Source organism: Phragmites australis, chromosome 16, assembly GCF_958298935.1.
Source record: "Phragmites australis chromosome 16, lpPhrAust1.1, whole genome shotgun sequence".
Taxonomy (NCBI): Eukaryota; Viridiplantae; Streptophyta; class Magnoliopsida; order Poales; family Poaceae; genus Phragmites; species Phragmites australis.
In genome coordinates this window covers 2,937,427-2,960,784 of record NC_084936.1, presented here as the reverse complement: position 1 = coordinate 2,960,784, position 23,358 = coordinate 2,937,427, and the positions used below count along the sequence as shown (strand labels likewise).

Below are 23,358 nucleotides of genomic sequence, written 5' to 3'. Positions count from 1 at the left end.
GACTTCTATGTCTTTCATATTTCAGTTCACCTCACATTGGAGTATAATTAATGCCAAGCTGCTACCTTAGTAATTTCATGTTAAACATATAGCTTCAATAGTAATCATACAAGTAATTCCCTTACAAATGGATACATGCATATACTTGAGCTGGAGATACAACATGACTATTAAGGCTCTCTGTGATCCATTGTGGGTGCAGGTGAAAGCACTAGATCATTGTGTAGACTCAACCTCAGTGATTCGACTAATATCAACTGAACCTGGCAACTGCAGAGCACCTGATGTGGCCACCCTAACCAAGATCATGTTGCTCAATCAAAGGGTCACAGCCTATTCATACAATTTTTCCAAACAGTTGCCTAAAATTGCTAATATAAAAATAAAAAATCCAGTTCAACCCATAGCAAAAAGAAACAGCTCATATTGGCTTCTAGCATATTATTGTTGCCTTTTTCTGAAAGGCCACTATATCATGGTAGCCACTTGGATTAAAGTGATCCATCCAACCCACTCATCCAACGGCCCATGTACGTGCCTCAGCTGAAGCGCTATCTCTCTGGTGACGTAGCTGGTGCAGTTGATGTGTTTGGTTTCCGGGTTATCGGTGTGGGTGTCGGCGACTGCAGGGGTTGGTGCTGTAGGCTCGTCGGCGATGGAGTTTGTACAGAGGGTTAAGCTAGTAGCATCGGTTCTCTCTTTGTCCAGCGAGGTAACGGCCGATTGCCGTTGTGCGAAGCCTATGTGTTCAACGTTCCTAAGGTCCGTCTCAGACGGCTGTCTCCTATGGTAAAAAAAAAAAAGTTTATGTTGAAGCCGCATCATATTTGGTACAATTCAAATAGAAAACTAGTATGTAATCGATGATCTGTATAGTTATGTTATATTAATGAAAGTCATCCTGGTTCCTTAAAAAAAACAAAGCTGAAGCCCTATCTCGGGAACTTAAAAAAACCAGAAACCCCGAACCGTTTCCAGGCCCTGTTGGGACGGACTGCTCAAAACAGCTTCTGCTACTCCCTCGCACGAGGCGACTGGTCCGCGGCTAGGGTTTCGCGTCCAGCCCCCGCCGCCGGCCGTCTTTCTTGTTTCTCTTTTGTGCAGCAAAGCATGGAAAAGGATATGCCTCCGCCGCCGCATATGCCTCAGGAAAACCCCTTGCCGGCGTTCTCCGACGATATCACCACCACCTTCTCCGACGAGCATCCGAGCCCCCTGTTGTCGCCTTCCTTCTCCCTCGACTCTGCTCCCGAATCCGATGCCTCCTCTTCCACCTTGGTGGTCTCGGACGTTTCCTCTGGCTCCGAACCTATCGTGACCAGGAAAACTTGGCCTCGCGTGCGCATGTGGCCGGCAGCTGATGAGATTGCGCTTCTCGATGCCGCCGTGGCGCTCCGACAGAAGCACGGCCAGTTGCCGTCACCCAATGACCTCGCCGCCGAGCTCCGCGGCCGCCTCCTGTCGGACGACCGCCTCGCCGCTGACCAGATCGCCAAGCGACTGATCGCGCTCCGCTCCCGGTACATCAACGCCGCGTTCCAGCTCTCCCGTGGCATCATCCCAGTGAAGGACGATGACCTTAGGATCTACAAGCTCTCCAAGCTCATCTGGGATGGCACCCGCAAGGGGAAGAAGGAGAAGAAGGTCCGTGTGGTCGACACGCGGCAGGATCCGATGGTGTTTGGCGAGCTGGCCAGGCTGCACCCTTGCCTCGCCGCGGAGGTGGAAGCAATCGAAGCGGGGTGCGCCGCCGCTGCCGGGATGCTGAAGAGGGCGTTCGGGCGCATCGGCGATAACAAGGCGGCGCAGCTGGAGGCGAAGGTGAAGAGGCAGCGAGTGGCGGAGGCAAAGGCGAGCGCGGAGCTTGACAGCCTGAGGAGGACTGTCGCCAGCGCGCTACTGAAATTGAAGTGAATGGTGATTTCTTCATCTTTTTTCTGTTGGTACATGTATTGCTGTAGGAAGGTATGGTAATATTAGTTCCTTGGCATGGTTTCATGACTGAAATGTTATTAGATTCTTTTGTGGCATGTTTGAGGGCAACATCGACTATGAAGTATCTGAAAATGTCATGTAGAGAATGCTGCATATCGTCAGCTCCAATCTTAGTAGAATTGAGTTTGTATGGTAATGTACCATTACCGGTGCTGAGAACAACTGTTTATCTGCAGGAATATTTATTTGTCCACAGCATCAAGTGAAATATGAAGTATAGTGTTCCACATTTTTACTTAAGAATCTAGTGGCTAACATTTCTGTAATTTATCTGTTTATTCTCACTCTCCATCAAGCATCTATACTGATTCACTACACCATCTTATGCGGTTGCTGGCGTTAAGTTTCTAACATGCACGACACCTACCTGCAATAGTTGTTTACAGAAGTAACAGAAGCATCACACATAGTGGTACAAGGCACTGAAAATCCAAGTATACTGTTAAGTTGCACACAACATGTGACCAAAATGTTTCGCAAAGCCACATCCAATACAAATGCAAGGGGTGCTGACATTTCGGACCCATCCCCACTTTTTGGATTGATTGTCATTTAGCTCTAAGGTGTGTTTTTCACGACTTCAGCTCCCGGATTATCGTTTGGAGAAGCTGGAGCCTATCTATATGGCTTCAGTTCCAAACAATTGGATCCTGAAGTAGAAAAGATCCGGAGCCACAAATGAACTAGAAGGGTGGAGCAGGGTACGGTTGCTGCCCACCTTTACAAAGCTGCCTATGGTGTTACCGAAAGGACCTGCTTTTTCTCCCCTTGTAATGTTGCCCTACATCCTGAACGCTGCTGCCTGACTGGATGCTATTGCTACCTCATGTCTGGACGCTGTCGTTCCTGTTGCTACCAGGCCCTCTTCATTTTGCTGGGGTAATGGCCCCACTGAAATTTCTGATCTTGACAGGTACTTAAGTGGTTGTTTGGCTGTGTGCTTAATGGATATTAAATTGTGCTGTGTCTGAAAATACCGAAATAGTTCTTATCTGAAGTTATTTGCTCATTATGAAAGGTGCTTTATGAGGATCCAGTTATAGCATTTGATGGCAAAATACAGACATTGAAAACTTCATCAGGGAAAATTCTGAAGTACGGGTCACTTATTGTTTCTACTGGCTGTGAAGCTTCAAGGTATATTAACAATGGTTATGTGAATGATGTGCTTCTAAATGTTCGGAAAACCAGATTTCTTCTATCCGTACCACGATGAATAGTTTTATTAAACTTTCTACTCTTAAGATGTCAGACAAACTTCTATGCTAACCCAGTGAAAGTTCTTGTTGGTTATACACACAAATTGGATACACAAACTTGATACATTCCACATGATTACAATGAATCTTAACATTGTGTTTTGCTGCTCTTAGTACCAATTCCCCTTTTTCAGATTACCTGAAAAAATTGGAGGGAAATTACCCGGAGTTCACTACATACGTGATGTTGCTGATGCTGATTCTCTAGTATCTTCACTGGTATGTTCAGTAGATTAATAACAATCCTCGTTCCTCGTAATGTTCTCTCATTTGACATGGTGACAATGATCTAAAACTACAACTTTATAATCTCACTCTTTGACATTTACTAATGAATTATTTTTGTTTTACATTTTATAGGGGAGAGCAAAGAAGGTTGCTGTTATTGGTGGGGGCTATATTGGCATGGAGGTAGCTGCAGCAGCTTGTGGCTGGAATCTTCACACAACTGTAAGGAGCTATCTTTCTTTGTTCAGTTTGATATGCCTGAAGCCTGTATATCTCTCTCTATGCTAAAAAAACACGTTTATCTAATTAAGGCCGCTACATTATGCCAAGATTATTTACACCTTCCCTTGCTAAGAAGTATGAGGAACTGTATCAGCAAAGTGGTGTCAAGTTCATAAAGGTGATGTTGCATCAAGTATTAAAGTTCATTTGTTAGTTTTGTTTTAATCGGTTTGAGTGTGTATATTTATTGGTAACCAGGGAGTTCTTATCGACAAGCTTGAAGCTGGCTCTGATGGAAGGGTGTCTTCTGCTGTACTTAAGGATGGGTCTATTGTCGAAGCTGATACAGTTATGCTCTTTATTTTGTTAAAATGTTTTCATGCTGCAGTACTGTACAATTAAATTTATTACTTTTGCTTCCAGACAAATTTCCATATCATATTTATCTTCCCTGTTACCAAATAGGGAGAACCATATCTTCATAGACACTAAATCTTGAACAATATATATTCATTTATACAATGGCATTTGATAGATTTGTTCACTCTATACAAGGGCATTTGATAGATTTGTTCACTCTATGTTCATAGTCATCTCATAGGCAGTGATCTTGCCGTGCACTTGACTTGGAGTCATCCTCTTAATATCATTGTTGACGTAGATGATGGAGACTATCAACTTGTACTTTGAAAGAAGAGCTTGAAGTATTCTTCTCACCACTTGATCATCTTCAGTTGGCATTAAGCCTAACACATTGATCTCATTGACAAGAGTATTCATATTTCTTTATATAGAGAAATAGAGGAAGCCTTATAAGGATTTAGTCAAGCCGGAGGAAGGCAAGGCTCCGCATCATGCAGGGTAGATTTTCCTTTAGCCTCGGCCGGCAACCTGGAGTTGTCGGGAGAAGGCGACCAGCCGGCCAAAGAAGTCGAGAGGGGAGTGTCGTGCAGCAGTGGCTGCACTTTGGAACTGTCCGCAGATGAGGCGCCAGGGTAGAATGGCACATCGAAAGGAGAAAGAGGAGAGGAGCATACCGGGGAGAGGGGCGGCGGGTGGAAGGTGGACGCCGAGCTCGGGGTGAGCGTCAGCGGAGAGGAGGGGGGAAGCGGTCTCCATGTTTCAAACTAAACCTACAGACCCAGTGCAGAGAGTTCTAATGAGAGATAACCTGATTTGTTACTATAACAGAGTGGCTTACCGTCTGAAATTAGATTACGTTACAAAACAATGAAACAAACACCGTCTTAATTTCAAGCTGAAACAACTAAGGACTCTAGCTAGATAGATTGGTAGACTGCAGTTGGTAACTATCGAGTTATAATTTATTTTTCTGAATTAGCCAATTACTAATGTGTTACTATTTCTTAATTAGCAACCATATTTTTTAGGTACATCCTTAACTTATTAAGAAAATTGTTAGTTTTATTCTAACTTGCATGTGATCTTGCTTTTACTAACTTCCAGAATTTTTCATTACTAGATGAAGCAAAGAGAAATTGATGAGCTGGCTGTCGGTTACGGAGGTGCAATGTTATCCAATTTAGTTTTGGCGATGCAAGCTGTTCATTTTCAGTTTTTGAATTCCTAAAACTCCAAGTGTGTTTCACTTGCCTTGGGGGAGTAGAGAACTTCCATTATGTGTTGGCTGCTAGTAACTGAGAAACATGTCTTAAAATTTGGAGAACCTTTTTATGTTGATGTATGAAATCTGCCTATCACAAAATTTGAAGCTTTTGTCCTGCATGACACCTACTGCATAAATACTGACTTCTAAGACTATTGTTGTATCACATTTCAATATCATTTGTTGCATTTGTTTTTGGAATAACAGGGTTTATTGCATCCAAAGTTACAAGTACTTTGGAGTTTCATTTGCTTGCACTCTGACAGTTTATACTTGAATTCAGTATGATTTTCTAACTTTGTTTCTGTTGCTTCTGATGTATGAAATGTACAATTCAAGCATGAGTTATTGGTGTCCTGTTACAATTTCTATGTTTCTTAATTAATCTGTCAAGTGTTAGATCACTAAGGTTAGACTGAGACATGCGTACAAGTTTAAGTATTGTTCTACATCAATATAATGGTGGATATATTGTTGACCTGTTCACTTAAACATATACGTTAGCTGTTTTTGTTTTTCTTTGCAAGCCAACTGTGTCATTTCCAAGGCTCAAGCCAAACACCGTATTGGCATCAAATACCATTACCCATTCAAACCAAACACAATGAGTAATTGACTTTTACACCACGTTATTCGCCCCCAATCTCATTACATTACCATTTATGTTACACTTTCTAGACCAAACACCATCTAAATTTGGACCAAAAGATTGGGAGATATAGAATTCTGAAGTCTGGCTGTTCAACCAAAGTAGATGTTACATTGTGGCTCTGATTAACCATAGTAAACACCAGAATTAAATTCTTTGATAAATACCAAAGTTGTAGGTAATTATGAGTAGATGTTCTTAATGTACTCATTCCTCGTTTGTGCTGTTGTAAAAAAAAATAGATATTAAAATGAAAAGGCTACAGTACTGCGATACACAGACTAGTGTCGTCGGCCCGTTTTGCAAAATGTTTTATTCAGATATTCAGATTGTTGTCCAACTAGACTATGTGAGATATTAAGTGTAGTTTCTGAACATAAGTTTTCTCCTATGATTTTATATATAATATCATATGGTCAGCAAGTCGATAAACTTTTGATGCAGGGAATTGTGCGATAAACATAGCAACATGTGTTACTCTTTTACCATGAGATGCCTGTTTATTGAAAGGTCTCAACCTTCACTTCTACCAGGAAGTACCATTCCCAAGCGTGCTTAGGCGTGGTCATCAAGATTCTTCACTGTCTGAGAGTGTTAAAAAATACAAGGAGAGGATCATCTTTTCCCCTCCCCGGACTCCCCATCTGAGCTGAAACAACGTAGCAAGTGCATAAATAAGTAGACAGATATAGATCAGCGTATAGAAAGCTCACATCCTCATGCTCTGATAAATGGTAGCACGCTTCCGGGCTCATTTCTCCGTTCTGTAAAGCCAAGAGGGATTGTTTGGCGAGAGAAGGGGAAGGAAGATGAGAGTAAGTATGGGCGCCATTAGCTTATTAGAAAAGCAGCAGGATCTACATGGAATCGGAGACACCGGGAATCTAAAATAAAGATGAAAGTGTCAAAAAGGTGGAGACGCAAAAGATTCAAGTCTCTAAAGCCTGAACCAAAAGTTTGATCGAATCTTGTCTAAAACGTCAAATATTTGTGACTAGAGGGAGTACCATTTTAGCACCACAGGTAATATGATTTAACATAAACCAAGTATACATAAGGATGTTTAGCAGCTGAATCTTACTGCTGGAATTAGTCCGCTTGGCGCCATAAAGCTGCACCAAAGCCCTCTTCTTCACCAACATTAAAGCCGATGGGCAACAACTAGTAATATTAGTGGAATATTTGTCCGAAAACGAAAAGAGAATCCTAGTGGCTAGCGTTCTAGCAAATATATTCTAATGAACAATTGTTCAAATTCTGGATGCAGAATAGCTGGTGTTGATAAATGTTCGTACAAGCTCCACTGGGCATAATGCCTGTTGCGCATGCCCATGTTGCTTGCGTGCAGTTGATTAACTGAATGCACAGAAGAAGAAGAAATTGCAAGGAGCAGTAGCTGCACTTTGGGGACTAGAGCGAAGTGATCATCTTGATGTAATATTTTCTTTTTAGATTTGTGGCAAAATAGTTAGTGAACAAAGTATACACCCATAAAACTATTGGGGTGAGATGAATTTATGATGATTTATCCATTGATGCTTTCTGACATATTGTTACAGAATACAAACTGCGTTAAAACGATTGAAGGTGACTAGTTTGAAACTGACACACAGGACACCACCAACACATATTATGAAATTAAAGGATGTTAGTGAACCATTCTAGCTCTCTCGAGTCATTTCTACATTTTGTATAGCTCAAAGCAATTGCTTGGTAAGGTAAGGGGGAGAAAGGTACTTAGACAAGCAGTAGGATCTACTTGGAATTGGAGACACCGGGAATCCAAAATAAACTTGAACGCCGGCAGGAGGTACCACAGGAACCACATATCCACCAAGATGGATAAGATGTGGCAGATCCACTAAATCTCCCATTGACAACATTGAGAAGAATTCCCCGTTTTCGCATGGGAAGGTGTTCTTTCCTCCTCGGTCTGTATTGGAGAGATTTGGAGAAACATTTGAAGTGGTGTAAGGATTAAAGATTCTCACTTGGCAAAGTTACATTGGAGTGTTGCAACCAGAAGCAACCAGATTTATGTGCAAAGATGGCTTTTGCTCTTGGCCATCATCTCAAACTGCAAAACCACAGTATAGCCACTAAGATTTACGAGCAGGCAAATAGCAATACACAACATGATAATCAATGCACATACGGTCGTCAAAATGCTAATCTCATCAAGGCACGCGAACAACACTCCATAAAAGACATCCTTGTTGCTCTGCTTGCACACAACTGTCATAGGTACTTGCATCATCGCTTAAACGAATAATATATGCAGTCAGGAGTTAGAAAACCCAAAGTCATACAACACAGCATGGTGCTGGCAAGTGAAAAACTAAGTGTCAGTGTAATCCCAAAACAGAAATCACAATATAACCATGCAGCTCGTAACTGACCATTCACAAAGCATGAACGAATGTACCAAAATTATGTGCAGAAAGTAAATGGGAACATGACAGTTCCTATGTCACGTTCAACATTCTGAATTTAGTTTGGGCAAATTGATGGATCAAAAGGTAACGCTACACTACTGGAAAACTAAAAATATATTTACCCACAGAACATGAAAGCTAAAATGAGCAGTATAAATATTTTGCATGAACCACAACACCATTTTAGCAGCACAGGCTAATATGATTTGACTATCTTCTAAGTATTAATACACAAGGCATATTTAGGAGCAGAATCAAGTCACTTGACTACTGGAATTAGTCCACCTGACAGAGCCACCAGCGGGTCCTTTTCCATGGAAAGCAGATTGCCTCTCCGGTCTACCAATTGGCTTCGGGGGCAAAGGAGAAGCAGGCACTCCACTGTTTGCACTTGGGTCACCCTTCAAGCTCAGTACCGACATACTGTAAAGGTCTTCAACATTTAACGGAGGCTTTGAGTGCACAGCAACGGGCTTCACAATCTCATGTGGAGCTTGTGCCACACCTGGTGGCATGTAGAAAACAGGAGCATAACCGTAGCATGGTACCGGAACAAATGCAGGGTGGTAGTAAGGAGGGGGAAGCATCATTGGATAAAGACAGGGGGGCATGGCTTCTGGCATCACAATCCCTGCTTCTCCGGTGCTTGAACTTGAGGCAACGGAGTCCTGTTCCATAGGCTGAGGTGCCATTACTGGAACTGGAACTGGAACTGGCGGTGGGACTGAAGCAGGTGTTTCCACAGGCACAGGAGCCACAGCAGCAGGAGAGACCACAGATGCAGGAGGGGCCGCAACAGGCTGTGGATCCTCCAAATGTTGTTCTACTTCTTGTGAAGATGAACTCGAGAGCGGCTGATCAGAAGACTGATAAAAAAGCACAATAACAGGCATTAGCAAACAGTAAATCGAAGGGTTAAGGTATAAATACTTCGAAGATAAGGTGTTGACAAGTCCACTCGCAACATCATAAATTCTATGGTACACCCGAATGACAATTCAAGAAGTCAAAAGGTTCTAAAAAGGAAAGGAATAAGCATAACTAAGTCAAGGGCAAGCATGAAAAAGAAGAACAGTCAACAGAACCTATACAATCATGTTTAGGTAAGCGCAAGCAACTGGACACAACTTACTAACACAACAGGTACAACAAGAAAAAGAATAAGCATGACTCATAGCCAAGCGTAAGCATGCAAAAACATTAGAACCTATACAAGCATGTTTGTGTAAGTGCAAACAACCTACTAGAACAACAGGTACCGATAAAAGGAAAAGATGCACCCATGAATACAATCACACAACAGGGGGGGGGGGGGGGAGATGCTCACGTCATCAATCACCATATCAAAGAGGCTTGATCTTCTCTTTCTTCGATGCACATTTGTTTGGCGATTGAAATACTTCTGAGCATGGCTAGCAACTTGAGTAGGTGTCCTCGAAATAACGTAACTACGTGATATGCCACGCCAATCACCTTTCCCTAACTTATTCAACCCAAATAGGAACTTTTTGTGCTCCTCTTCAGTCCATGCCTCACCTGTCACCAAATCAAAAAATGACATTGTAGTTCATGCAAATTGGAAATCCGACCAAATAATCCTATCAAACATAGAGCACAGTAGCAATGAGACCATACTCATCATGATGGTGGTAGTACACGGAAGGTTATAAAAATGATGATAGTACCACAACATCCATAAGTACGAAAGAGAACTTTGACAGTATTCAGAGGCATATAAAGGGGTATATCATCACACATGACATGAATGTGCAACCAAATAATAATTAATTTTAGTTTTGTGGCATGTAAACACAACATTTGGTCAACCAAGTAACCAATGTCAAATACTCAAATGACACAAAACTTGAATGGCAACAGCAAAACTGAAGCAGAAGTTACAGTTCCAAAATGTACAATCGGGCACCTAATTAATCAATTCTAATATGCAAATTGTAAAGACATGTGAAACCATGAGTACATATTGAGAGAGGAAATAACTTTGAAAAAAAAGGACAAAACGACTACAGCAAAAATTTGTAAACAAGGCATCAATATCACATCTTCACAGCAAAATTCCATGGCTTGACATTAGCAGTCACGGCAAACCAGGAAAAAACAATATACGTTTCACCAACCAACTCAGAGCACCAACAAAACCTTAACCACCCCATCCTTCTTTCGCGATCCTGTGAAGATATCTGAACACTTCCAATTCAGAATCAGCACAACACCACCAAAGCTCCCAAATCTTCCTTCAACCTTTAACCAAATCGCGAACTAAACCGCTCAGTTCTTCCAGTGAACCACAACAATTTCAATCAAACGCCAACCTACAATTGTTCTCGCCTTCCAAGGAAAACGAGCATCGCAACGATCTCGCGGATGAACCAAAACCGCGAGTGAGACGCATCAAAATAGCACATTTCTTTCCCCGCAAAAAAAAAAGTCACTTTTCTTCACATTACAATGTCTACTTCCACACACAAACACGGGAGCATCAAAAAATCCAATATTTTCGCGGACTAAAACAAAAGGCGAAGAGAGAGACCACGATTCAAGGAAATCCCGCCAGCTCACCTCTCTTCTTGTGTGGCCGCTCGTGCTCCCCGTCGGAGCCGTACCCCTCCTCCCTTCCGCCGCCGCTCCCCTCCGCCCCGAGGTGCGCGATGTTGCCCATGCTTGCGCTCTTCCTGATGGGCTTGTCGCCGATGCGCACGCCGAAGAGCCTGACGGGCCGCGCCGATGTGCACGTGCGCGCGTTGTGCCCGTGGTGCCCGCACTGTGAGCACCGCCTCGGCCCGTCCCCGCCCCCCGCCCCGCCGCCGGACGCCGACGGCGGCGGCACGCCGTCACGCGTCATGGTGGCTAGGGTTAGTGGAATATTTTCCCCTTTTTAATCTTATCTCTCTTGGAAAGAAAAAAAGAAAAAAAATCCTGGGGCTAGCGGCGTGCGGTATCAATATTCATATACTAAGCGTGGAAGAAATGGAGCACTCTCAGCGCGTCTGGTTCTGTGCTGGTTCTGTGCTGCCATATTCATCCGCTGCCAGGCGGGGCCCGAGAGCAGCGCAAGCGTGGAGAGCTGCTCGGATCGGCGCGTATCCAGAAATCTCGGGGAAGGCCACGAAGCAACGCGCGTCAGCGAAAAGGGAAGCCAGCTCCACACGCTGGGGGCCCCAGAGCCTGTGTTCTCCGCCAGCGAGAGCTCGGCCTGCCGAGTGTCCAGAAAGCTCGATGAATCCTGTCAACCCACGCCAGACACCAGTGGAAAAAACCACATGCTCGCAGCTTCTGTTCGCACGCGCTTCAGTCCGGTCACTCCGCTCACTCAGACCGCTCGAAAGCTCATCCTTTGCTGCTCGCTGTAGTTCCCCCGCGACTCCATCCCCCCCACCGAAACTCACCAATCGGATAGGCTCCGCGGCAGGGGCTCCTTCGCTGGTTGCTCCACGCGGTTCCTGCGGTTCCCAGCGAGTCCATTCCCCACCAGAGCTTGCTCGAGCCAGGAAGTCGTCGGCCGCGGAATCTTCGTCGATCTCGGCACCGAGCATCAGGAGCCCCGGCGTCGACCTCCCGGCCACGGTGAGCTCCGACACACCCCCATCGAAGTAGTATACCTCCATTGCATTTGTCCGCAAACACTGAGGCGATGTCCTCTCAAACGCTTGCTAGACGCAGTTTCCGCGATTCCCAGCGACTCCATTCCCCACCAAAGCCTGCTCGAGGCCGATAGGCGTCCGCGGCGGAATCTTCGTCGATCCCGGCACCGAGCATCAGGTGCCCCGGCGTTGACCTCCCGGCCACGGTGAGCTCCGAGACGCGCCATCGAAGTAAGCTAGACTGCGACTACTTTCTGAAAAAACAATGGATGAAGATGTCAGTAAGCCTAGACAAATATTGAAGGCACTTAAGGGGCAATGTCGTTCCAACCAAATCTGAAATTTCTTGCAGAGCATAGGAATGATGTTTGTACTTTATGGCTGAGATATTTAGAAGATGACCAGTTAATGGCCGAAGCACGTTTGAGATGTTGTTCTGAAACATGAAAGATGGATAAGCTGATTTGAAGTGTAGAAAATGTGAAAATCATGAAAATGCAAATGAGCAGGCATATAACTTAATAATAAAATACATTTGGAAAGTTGAACAGAGAAGAGAAAAAAAGAACGATCAAGGTAATGGCTATTTAACATATCATAGATAAATATTTATGTGTTGCAGATTAATACAATTTTTGTACCTAATTAATGTATGTGAATTGCCTATCTTAAAGTAACTACTATTTTCCACCGGAACATCACGAGTTGCAAATTCGTTTTGAAAAAAATGTTCATAATAGATACTGTAATTTATTATTTTGTTTCGTTTGAATTCCTTAACATATGTCATATATATATATATATATGAAAACCTATACCGATCGGAACAATTACACTACATAAACGATACACATGTTTAAAGATTGCTGCCTCTTTTAAAATGATAAATGTACAAGCTATTGACCATAGCTAAGGTATGTTGTGCTTCCTTCCAACTTTCGCTTAATACCAATTGGAACAATTACACTATATAAACGATGCACATGTTTAAAGGTTGCTGCCTCTTTTAAAATGATAAATGTACAAGCTATTGACCATAGCTAAGGTATGTTGTGCTTCCTTCTAACTTTCGCTTAATACTGATCGAAACAATTACACTACATAAACGATGCACATGTTTAAAGATTGCTGCCTCTTTTAAAATGATAAATATACAAGCTGTTGACCATAGCTAAGGTATGTTGTGCTTCCTTCTAACTTTCGCTTACAGAAAAAATATTGTTAACCGCTATACTAAGAATATCCAAATACACATTCTATTACTTCGAATTAATCTCAATGAATATTATGCATATGCAGAAGTTTACATTACAGAATTTATAATTAATTAAATAATTAATAGATATTATGTGCGTATCAATACCAAGAATCACAACTTAAACATTACAAAACATAACAAATTTCTTCTTTATATTCCAAACTTAAGCTCCAAGTAATTGTTTATGTATGATTCTCTTCTATGCAACTTAGTTATATACATGTCATCAAGATGTAAACCTCACACACGAAGTCATGTACGAAGCTACTTCGTTTCGTCTTCAAAGAATGTACCAGCTATTAAGAGCTCAGGTATGACCTGATCACATTTTACATACTACTGAATTCTTTATATGATTTGTAGCCTCTAACATAGATCAACAATATATATGGCCTCTGTTTTTGAACTCTAGCATCTGCTCTATTCAGCTTCTAAACTCTAGCAACTATCTTACAAGATTACTCATGATTGCTCTATTCTGCCAAAAAATTACTAATTATAATGGTACATTCGTACATGTGTATATGCAAAGATCAAAATAGTATCCCAGCTGAAAGAAACACTAACATAGAAATTAGTAAGTTTGGCTATTAGTTAGTAATTATTTTCATGCTTCATTCTTGCACATAGCATAGAAAAAAAAAATGGTGCCACTTCACTGAAGAAGACCCAGAGCCATCTGATCCCAAAAACATAATCAGGTTACAAATCTTTCCATCATCACAGTATCTCATTCCCTAATTCTAAACTTATAAAAATAGCTGAAACAACTGATGCACTTGAACTAAATTTACTTTACAGTAAAAGATTTGCTCTGAGGAGACAACTGTTTAAAGACTAATCTTTTCCCAAATTAATATTCGACGCAGTAAGCCCTTTATTTATGAATATACACATACATTTCTTTTCAGACTCATCCAAATATAAAAAAACAAAAAACAAGGTACAAATCCTAACTATTGCTTTCTTGCATCTTTTTCCCCAGATATCAAGTATCATCACCAATTGCCAACGCCGGTTGTTTATCCAGATCCTACTTTTCATTTACCTTCTAACTAGCAAATATGTAAACATAGCCCTTGCTAAATAAATTATACTACCATAAAATCAACTACTATGTAACATATTATTATGTACAGTTATTATATATTTTCCCTTAGATAATATGTAATATATTGCTATATACAGTTATTATGTACTTTCCCTTAACTACTATGTAACATATTACTATATACAATTAATTTGTGCTTTCCTTTCTAAACTCCGTGGTGCACTTCGATAAAATACTTTTGACTTGATTGCTAATGTATCCATCTATACAATTGTAATCACTAAATAATACTCCTCATATGTTCCTTCATCAATACCTCTATATTACCTTTGTAACTATCATCTAATTACCATTTTACATCTATTCATCAATGTAGTAATTGCAAGATATATATTAAAACAAGCGCAGCAACGCGCGCAACTCTGTCTAGTATATTTTGGTAGAGGCTTCTTTCCGGGCTCCTTTCCCCTCCGCCTCTCTCCGTCGGATTTCTGAAGGTAAACTACAGTTCACCTGCTAGGATTTCTTTGTGGTGAAAGGAAAGCATCGGCGAGTTGATTCACAGAGAGGAGCTACGTGCTTTCTCGTTTCACACTTGTGCTTTTAGCTAGTAGTTAGCTGGTTGCCGATGGGATTCGAGCCGATGGCCGTCAGAATCGAGCTCCTCTGCACGGGATCGAGGAGGCCTACTCCGCGTAGGATCGACTCCTTATCGTTAGGACCTAGCTCCTTTTCGTTGGGTTGGGCTCCTCCGAGCCTTATTATCTAGTAGACCGGTTTAAGGCCATGTTTATTTTAGTTGGGGATTTTAAAAAATATAGTTTTTAATTGCTGGTTCTAAAAAAAATTAATATATAGTTTAGTAAAATAGATTTTTACAATCTATAAAAAAGCTAAGAAAAACTAGTTTTTTATATTCCCACAATCCAACAAACTGATTATAAAAAAAGTATGACAATAAGTTATCTGTTTATTTTAAACTTCGGATTGTAAAAGCTAAAAGTTAGAATCCAAAGCAAAAATAGAATCCGAAGTAGAAACAAACAAGGTCTAAGAAACAAATTAATCTCATCTATGTGCTAAGCTCAGAAATCAATCTCAATACACAGTGACTTTATTGATGATAATCATTACAATATTCAGATCTTAATCAACAAATTATCTTATAAAAGATCTTCAAAGGTTGAAGAAGATCTGAATATTGTAATGATTATTATCCAAAGGTTCAAGGCAGCGACATTCTTATCTTGAGCTCAAACTCCTTGTTTAAACCCGTTTTGCTGGAGATAAAGCCAGTAATGGGTTGCGAGGCTCTCATGGACTCGATTCGGGAAGCTTCTAGATGGCCTATCATCCGGGGTGAGGCGTGGATTTGCGCGGCTGGCTCGGTTTCATGAAGGAGGCAGACTTCGGCTTGAGATAGGGGATGGGTAGACACACGAGACCAGCATGTCAACGCGTGCGGAGAGAAGGCGGGGTGGCACGGTCGCCTTCGACAACGGGCGGATGCGGCTGCAGCTGGGTCGAGACATGCGAGCAGCCTAGAAGGAGGCAGGCGACAGGGGCTGGCCCAAGCCGAGGGAGAAGAGGAAAAGAGGGCCGTCGCAGGCTGGCTTGACTGGGTGGGCTGGACGGTAGGGAGAGAAGAGAGAAGGAGAATAAGATGGGCTTGGTCCAAATAACCCTAGAGGCTTTTCTTTTTTTCTATTTTCTCTCATGTATATACACATGTATATTTATAAATATAGCATATATACCACACATTTATATAATATATTAGCTAACAAAATCAATCATACAAATAATCAAGTAATACACATATTTATATATGGATATTCTTTTATAGGAAAAAATAGCTCTTAATGTATCATATAACACGCGTACCCATATACACGTGTATATGTATAAAAGTACACATACACACTTAGGAGTTTTATTTAGTTTTGCAAAACCCTTTCATTTTCTTTGAAAAAGTTTTTATTTTCTTGATTTTTTTTGAAAATTTGGGTTGTAACACTTATCGAGCTCCTCAACATTGAGGTCGACCTCCTTCGCGCGGGATTGAGTTCTCCGTCATCATTGCCATGTAGCCCCCCGTGTGATCGAGGTGAGGATGACTCTTGGAGGAGTAGGGCAGTGGCAGATTGGGCTCCATGGCACTGAACTGAGGTCGGGCGTCGCCCAGATCAAGCTCCTCGCTTCCTCCATGTGAGGATGGTGGCAGATTGGGCTCCATGGTGAAATCTATTGCTCTCTTTCACTGATTTGCGAAATTGCTTTGGTATTCGTATGGATTTACCTATATAATATTTTAAATGTGCCTAACAGATACATCAAATAGCTTTTTGATGCAACCTCAAATATCTTTGCTCTGTTATGTGCTTTGCTGATTTGCTATGTATTCATACAAATTTGCCAATGTGATGTTTTGAATTTTTTCCATAGTTATCCTTGTTTCCTTCTCAGAATCATTCTAATTTGTCTTTTTAAATCACGCGGATTTACCTTTCAAATTACGCTTATTTGCTTTTCAAAATCTTCTTATTTATTTGCTCTAAATCTTCTTATTTGCTTTTAAGAAATTCAACGTATTGGATACTATTTTTTTTTATATTACTCTATTTATCCGAGTGTGTGAGTGGGTAAGGGACACACAAATTTTAATCTAATTTTTGCTTTCAAACATCGAGCATATTGATATGATTTTTCCTTGATATAGATTCTAATTTATTTTCTGACTTAATCGGATTTGCTTATACCTTTATAACTGCTTTTATGTATCTAGTGAATTGGAAAGAATAGACGGCATTTCCATCTAAACGGGTGAAACGCTGTGAATGGAGAGATGAGTGTGTGCTAGTGTTTGGTTAATTAATCACTTTTTTAATGAAAAGAAAGCATAGCTAATTAATCACTTTTTTAATTAGAGTGTGCATGCCGGAAGGCTAATGCAGGGAGGCTCGAGGTCTCTAATGCACGGAAAAGCGTAGAAGTGGAGAGCAATACGATGAGGAGAGAGATCCTCTAATAACTGCGTGACATCGACGCTCACAAGCGGGGCTCACTAAGACACCGACTGCACGGTATGATGTCGTTGCTGGCACACAGAGTCTATTAAGAGTTGGTTCATGTATCATCGATGATGTTACGTGTGCAGAGCTAGAATTTCTGTGGGTTTTTTTTAAAAAAAATCCTTATTTGTAATGGAAAAAAATAAGGACGTTTGGATTTAGCTGTGATTGGAATACGAGTTTTTTTTTATAAACAAAATCTAGATTGATTGGTAGTCAAGGCAAGTCAGGAGATACAAATTATCACTACTATAAAAACTATTTTTTTATTTTTTAAGACATTTAGGATATCTTTTCACAAATAAGTCATATGATAAATTGTCTGAGCGATTTTTAGAGACGGGCGATATAAGAAACATATGTGTAAAAGTCATTTTCACTGACGTTTCCTTACGTGAACTGTTTATGAAAATAATAATTATTTTCATCTGGATTATGCTGAGCTGTTCCTTAAACATTACCATTATTGTAAGTTTGTAATCATAGTCTGGGTGGTTTGTAGTATTATTAGGATAGGATTGGGAAAAAAAATCAATTCAAATCTATAATGCAAAAACCAATTTTAATTTATCGTTTGGACTTTGGAATATTGAGTCCTCTGTACCGAAGCCGATTAAAAATACGAGTTTGAAACCGCAGTATCTCCTAATGGCTTGCTCTAAACATAGAAATTTTGGGCCATGGTCTTCTTGACCGGTGGCCAGAAGAGAAGGAAATCTGAGATTATTCGCGCGGTTGCTTATCCTTGCAAATTATAATCTCATAACACCATTTGATTCGATCTTTTGCGAACCAAAATGCTGCCACTTGTCAACTACTAGCAACTGCATATATATATATGTATATATATATATATATGTATATATATATATATAATCAATCTATAATATAATAATCTGAAAAGGTAAAAAAATATAGCATAACAAAGATATTTGCTATCGGACTTTTCATATATATATATATATATATATATGTGTGTGTGTGGGGGGGGGGAGAGGGGGGTTTGCTACAAAGATAACACAATCACTAATTCTTGATTTTAGACGGGAAGGTTGAAAGTATTTTTGCAAAGGGGAACGAGTTTAACTTTACATTGTGATCGTTTGATCAATTTAGATAATGATAAATATCGTTTGACACGACCCATTTATTTTATAGAAATATAAAAGTATAAATATATACAATATGTCTTTTGCAAGGGACAATAAACGAATTCACACATGTGACGATGAAGTGGGTGGTGGCTCATCGACTTATGTAGGGCGACCATCAACATGTTGGTGATGGATAGAAAGAATCACGAGGCGCCGTGTCCACACGTTGCACACGCCACGTAAGCTAGCTGCATGCTGATGCTTTGCCACGTCACCCTCAGATATAGATAGATATATATAGCGTTGGGGCCTGCACGAGTGTCACTCACGGCAATCATAGAGAGGATGGAAATGGTTAACGGGAAACCTAGCGTGTACGCTGCCATGCCAGCTGATCACACGGCCTGCTTGCTCTGCCCAGTGCAGATGAGGGGACCACGATTTTTTTAATAATATTAATTTAATAAAAAATTAGAACTTAGGTATATGTTTTCGAAAAATTGTAAAACTAATAGCTAGTCAGCATTCCAAACTGTGAGGGTTGATATTGGGATTAGCAATACCAATAGGCAGGCTAGGTGATAGCCGTGTGGAATCTGTTATGTAACTTGCACAAATATGATTTGTCCATAGGTTGGTTGTCGTTAAATTTGGACACCGGAGAAACTTGTTGGTAGGTATCTTGAGAAACTGGCATACTTGTCGATAATCTGTAAGCTGGCAGGTCCATCAGTTATTCAAATTCTGATAGGTTTCTCTGTATATTTCTAAGATTTATATAGGTTATGAAGTTGCCATCAGTATATAGACTAATTAGAGACATATACTCATCATTTATAGTTGATAGTACTGAAAAATGTTTGAGTTATTTTTTCCATTGATTTGTACAGTGCGCATAGATTTTTTTAACCGGCATTAATATTTATAGCTACATTGGAAAAATCACGCGTAGGGTGTAGGTATGGTGGAGTACAACCTTTTGCCTTTCTACTTCACACTCCATGTATGCTTCAATAATATATATAGATGTGTCGAATCAGCATTCTTAATCCGATGCAATTCTTAATGGTGTCACTAATTCATCTTCTTTCTTGTGCCTACTTTCCATCTTTTTCTCTTCGCAACCTAAGGGTGCCTTGTGTCATCAAAAAGCATATAATCTGTGGCCAATATGAATTGAACTACAAAAGCTTGTCTGCTGCCACCTTACCACAACTTCGCATGTATATGGACAGTTGAGCCCAATCAATAAAGTTTGGAATGTGTAAGGTCTTGTTTGTTTTCCTCTGAATTCTGAATTCTGAATTATATATTGTAGAAGTTCAACTTGAGTGAATTGTGAATTGTGCTATAATTCAGTATATATTTACAGAATCCACTTCCAAAATCTAACTGTTTGTTTGTAGAATCCATAATTCAAAATCCACAATCAAGGCAAATAAACAGGACCTAAGTTGTGTCCAGAGCTGACTTACCTTGATTATTTGTGGCAAAGTTTCGCATCCAACCAAAAAGTTATCTTTCTATGGAGTGCCGCCTTGATCCTCCATGTTCCGTCTTAGTTGCCCGTATTACTAAAAATGTGCCGTGCAATTGAACATGCCTTTAGCTTCTTTTTGGATGAATAAACCATCATTTCCGCACGCTTTATTAGGTCACATGAGAGTGTTATTGCATGCATCTACAGGATATATAAGGATGTGTTTGGCAGCGGCAATGTAACACCTAAATTTCCAAGTTTTTAAATAATAATAAATTTTCTTTTTTTTAGATTCAGAATGTTAACCTTCGTTTGAAAACCCTAAGAGAAAAGCCTAACTTCTAAATCAAATTATTAATTTAGGTTATCCAGCTTTTGTTTTTGTGTTTTATTCATGTTGAGTAGTCGCAGTAGGGTTTCATTGTGGAAATTTTAATTTTTGAAAACACCAAGGCGCATTGTTTAAATTTTAGAAAAAATTTAAAAATGCTTCCATAAAAGAAATTTTCCATTTTTACTTCATGGGCCAAATCTCATTTCATTTTCCTTTTTCTTCATCATCACTGCAGCCCACACCTCCTTCGTCTTCTCGGGCCGAGCCCGTCTCACCCTCCGTGCCACTAACGTGCGAGCCCCGCCTATCGGATCCGTCCCTGACATACGGGCCCTACCTGTTGGATCCGTCCCTGACGTGCGGACCCTGCCTATCGGGTCCGTCCCCAATTTGAGCTCGGAGCACTACCGGGAGTTTGGCTTGGACCCGAATCGCATCGTCGTTCGAGTCCATGCTGAGCACGAGATGTCATCACCCTAGCGTGATCCCCAAGCCAAGCTGCCCTTATAAGTAGAGGCCGATACACCCTATTTTTTTTCTGCACCCTAATGCAAACCATAGCTGTCGTCGCCGCCCTCGGCTGAGCTCGACATCGTGCCGAATCCACTGCGCTTTGGCATTGCTAGTCCACCCCTGAGCTTCGTTGACGATCGCTGAACACTCACGTGCCCTCGCCCTCGCCTCTCTACCACCAGAGCGCTCTCTCCGTCGATGCCTGTGAACCGCCACAGCTATTTGCTGTCGCTAGGCCAACCCATCGCCTCTCCGGCCATCGAGAACCCCCAAGTGAGATTGCAGTTCGCTCCTGATGCCCTTCCGCCTCTCACCATCGTCTTCGGCGAGCTAGAGCTCAAGTTCGGCAAGATCCGGTTGTGTGCCGCCGTGCCTGAGCCCTTCCACTGTCTCAGTTCTAGCCGCTAGCCGACTAACCGCCTCCCCCAACTCTCGGTCGTTGGATCCAAAAGCCACGGCCCAAATTAGAGTGGAGAAATACCCCTTCACCAACAAATTCAAAGTCGCCATGTGTCTACATAATCCTAGTTAGCCATCACCTTAACGCCACATTGTCGCCCATTCAACAGTCACATCAGCAAGCCCCTTTCGCCGTTAGCCAGATTTAATTTTAATTTGGGAAAATTGGTAATTTTACACTTAAGCCTCTGATCTTTTCTGTATTTACCTAAAATCCCCTGTCTTTTTATAGCTTAGTCCCTAAACTTTTGTATATTTTTAAAAAGGTCTCTCTCTTTTTTACAAATAGGCCCCTACCCCTTTCTATTTTATTTAAAATAGGTAAAATAGGTTATTTTCTTTTTCAGGTTTAACCCTAAACTTGGTTTTAGCCTAAATTTCTCGTTCTACTCCAATTTAGATGATTTTCGCACTCTGACGTTCGTAGTGATGTAAACAATCTTTTAGTATCTTTTTCATAGATGTTAACTATTTGTTTGATGTATTGTTATTATTTGGTTTTGTTGTGTATTTTGCGGTGTGTTGAGAGCGGATGGGGAGTAGCTCGAGAATTTCCAGAACTAAGTCTTTGAAGAGTCTGAGCAGCAAGTTGGTAGAGGTAAGTGTTCTTAAACATTCTGATCCTGGTTTAAAATGCATTCTTTATTTCAAATATGCATGCTGTTAATTCGGAATCACATTTACTTATAGTATGTTATTCCATATTATCTTTGTCGTTCTAGTGGTCAGTAGTGGTTATGTTGGGTAGCTTATGCTTTGCTTTACATGAGAGTATGGTTGAGTTGTGGGCTAAACATGATTAATGGTCTATGTAACAATGAGTCGGGAATTATGGTAATTGTTGTAGCAACTGGGAACATAGAGATATCGAGCAGAAGGTTAGATGATGATGGTGTGAGAATGCATAAGTGCATGGAAGCACTATGGTTGGTGTTAGTATCTGCTCGGTATCTTAAGGACTAGTTCGTGGAATGGGTAACCTCGATTAACAATTCAATCATGAGACTTATATGGGTACAACATGTCCAATTAATTAGCAGATCCTTAACATAGTATAAGCCAATTATGGTGCAGGAAGGAAAGAGTGATTCTTTCTAGAGCTACAAGGCGTAAGAGAGGCTTCTGGGTGGTGTGATGTCACTTTAACGACGATGAAAGCTCAGCGGGCTTATTCTCGTTGGGAGAATGCTTTTGTAATGGTCTTGTAGTGAAACCTAGATGCACACATCGGAAGTGTGTAAGTGCTGTGATGGCACGGACATACATGAATAACGACTCATGGATAAAGTTGGACGACCTCTGCAAAATGTAAAGTGATATATCAGTTGTCTCACGATTAAGAGAAGTATGGTCCTTTCGCATGATTAGTTTAGTTTGGTTGGTGGGTTATTACCTGTGATGGGTAATAGTGGTGGGTGATTCTTGGTTACTTGCGATGGATATTAGGTTAGTTGGTTTGAGAATTTGATGTGAATTTTAGGTAGTTGGGGAAATATGTGGAGATATTTCTAGAAGTTGGAAGTTTAATGATGATTTATATAGTTAGATAGGATATTTTTATTCTTGTTGGGAGGATGCTTTTGTAATGACCTTGTAGTTGAACCTAGCTGCACACCTCAGAAGTGTGTAAGCGCTGTGATGGCACGGACATATAGGAATCTCGACTCGTGAGTAAAGTTGGACGACCTTTTGCAGAGTGTAAACTGATATATCAGTTATGCTCACGGTTAAAAGTAGTGTGATCCATTCACATGATTAGTTTGGTTTGGTTGGTGGGTTGTTAACTGTGATGAGTACTAGTGGTGGGTGGTTCTTGGTTACCTGCGATGGGTATCAAGTCGATTGGTTTGGGAATCTAATACGGATTTTAGGTAGTTGGGAAAATATGTGGAGATATTTCTAGAAGTTGGAAGTTCAATGACGATTCATATGGTTAAATAGAATGCTTTTATAACTCATACGTTAGCATAGTTGACATTTATGCAAATTATACATGTTATAGTCTGTTTCTTTATTTAAGCTTGTGTGTTATTTATTTTTTATATTTACGGAGTATGATATGTACTCACACTAGCTATTTTTAT

At 40.9% G+C, this 23,358-nt stretch overlaps 2 protein-coding genes across 25 annotated transcripts; one reads left to right on the top strand and one right to left on the bottom strand.

The window, feature by feature from the left end:
- The first annotated feature begins 967 nt into the window (after window positions 1-967).
- On the top strand, window positions 968-5,430 carry LOC133895382 (uncharacterized). Of its 24 annotated transcripts, none has more exons than XM_062335664.1 (7): window positions 968-1,917; window positions 2,580-2,874; window positions 3,014-3,132; window positions 3,389-3,473; window positions 3,615-3,704; window positions 3,794-4,052; window positions 5,188-5,430. In XM_062335664.1, the coding sequence occupies exon 1, from the start codon at window positions 1,111-1,113 to the stop codon at window positions 1,912-1,914; it is 804 nt and encodes a 267-aa protein (XP_062191648.1). In that variant the 5' UTR covers window positions 968-1,110; the 3' UTR covers window positions 1,915-1,917; window positions 2,580-2,874; window positions 3,014-3,132; window positions 3,389-3,473; window positions 3,615-3,704; window positions 3,794-4,052; window positions 5,188-5,430. The 24 variants fall into 24 exon arrangements, with proteins under 24 accessions (XP_062191648.1, XP_062191645.1, XP_062191647.1 ...); XM_062335661.1 differs by having other exon boundaries at window positions 2,580-2,908; XM_062335663.1 differs by having other exon boundaries at window positions 2,580-2,908; window positions 3,369-3,473.
- Window positions 5,431-8,392: 2,962 nt separating this feature from the next.
- LOC133895381 (transcription factor MYBS3-like) lies at window positions 8,393-11,387 on the bottom strand. Its single transcript, XM_062335646.1, has 3 exons — window positions 10,993-11,387; window positions 9,743-9,951; window positions 8,393-9,281 (listed from the first exon to the last, which is right to left on the bottom strand). The coding sequence occupies exons 1-3, from the start codon at window positions 11,273-11,275 to the stop codon at window positions 8,670-8,672; spliced, it is 1,104 nt and encodes a 367-aa protein (XP_062191630.1). The 5' UTR covers window positions 11,276-11,387; the 3' UTR covers window positions 8,393-8,669.
- Window positions 11,388-23,358: the final 11,971 nt, after the last annotated feature.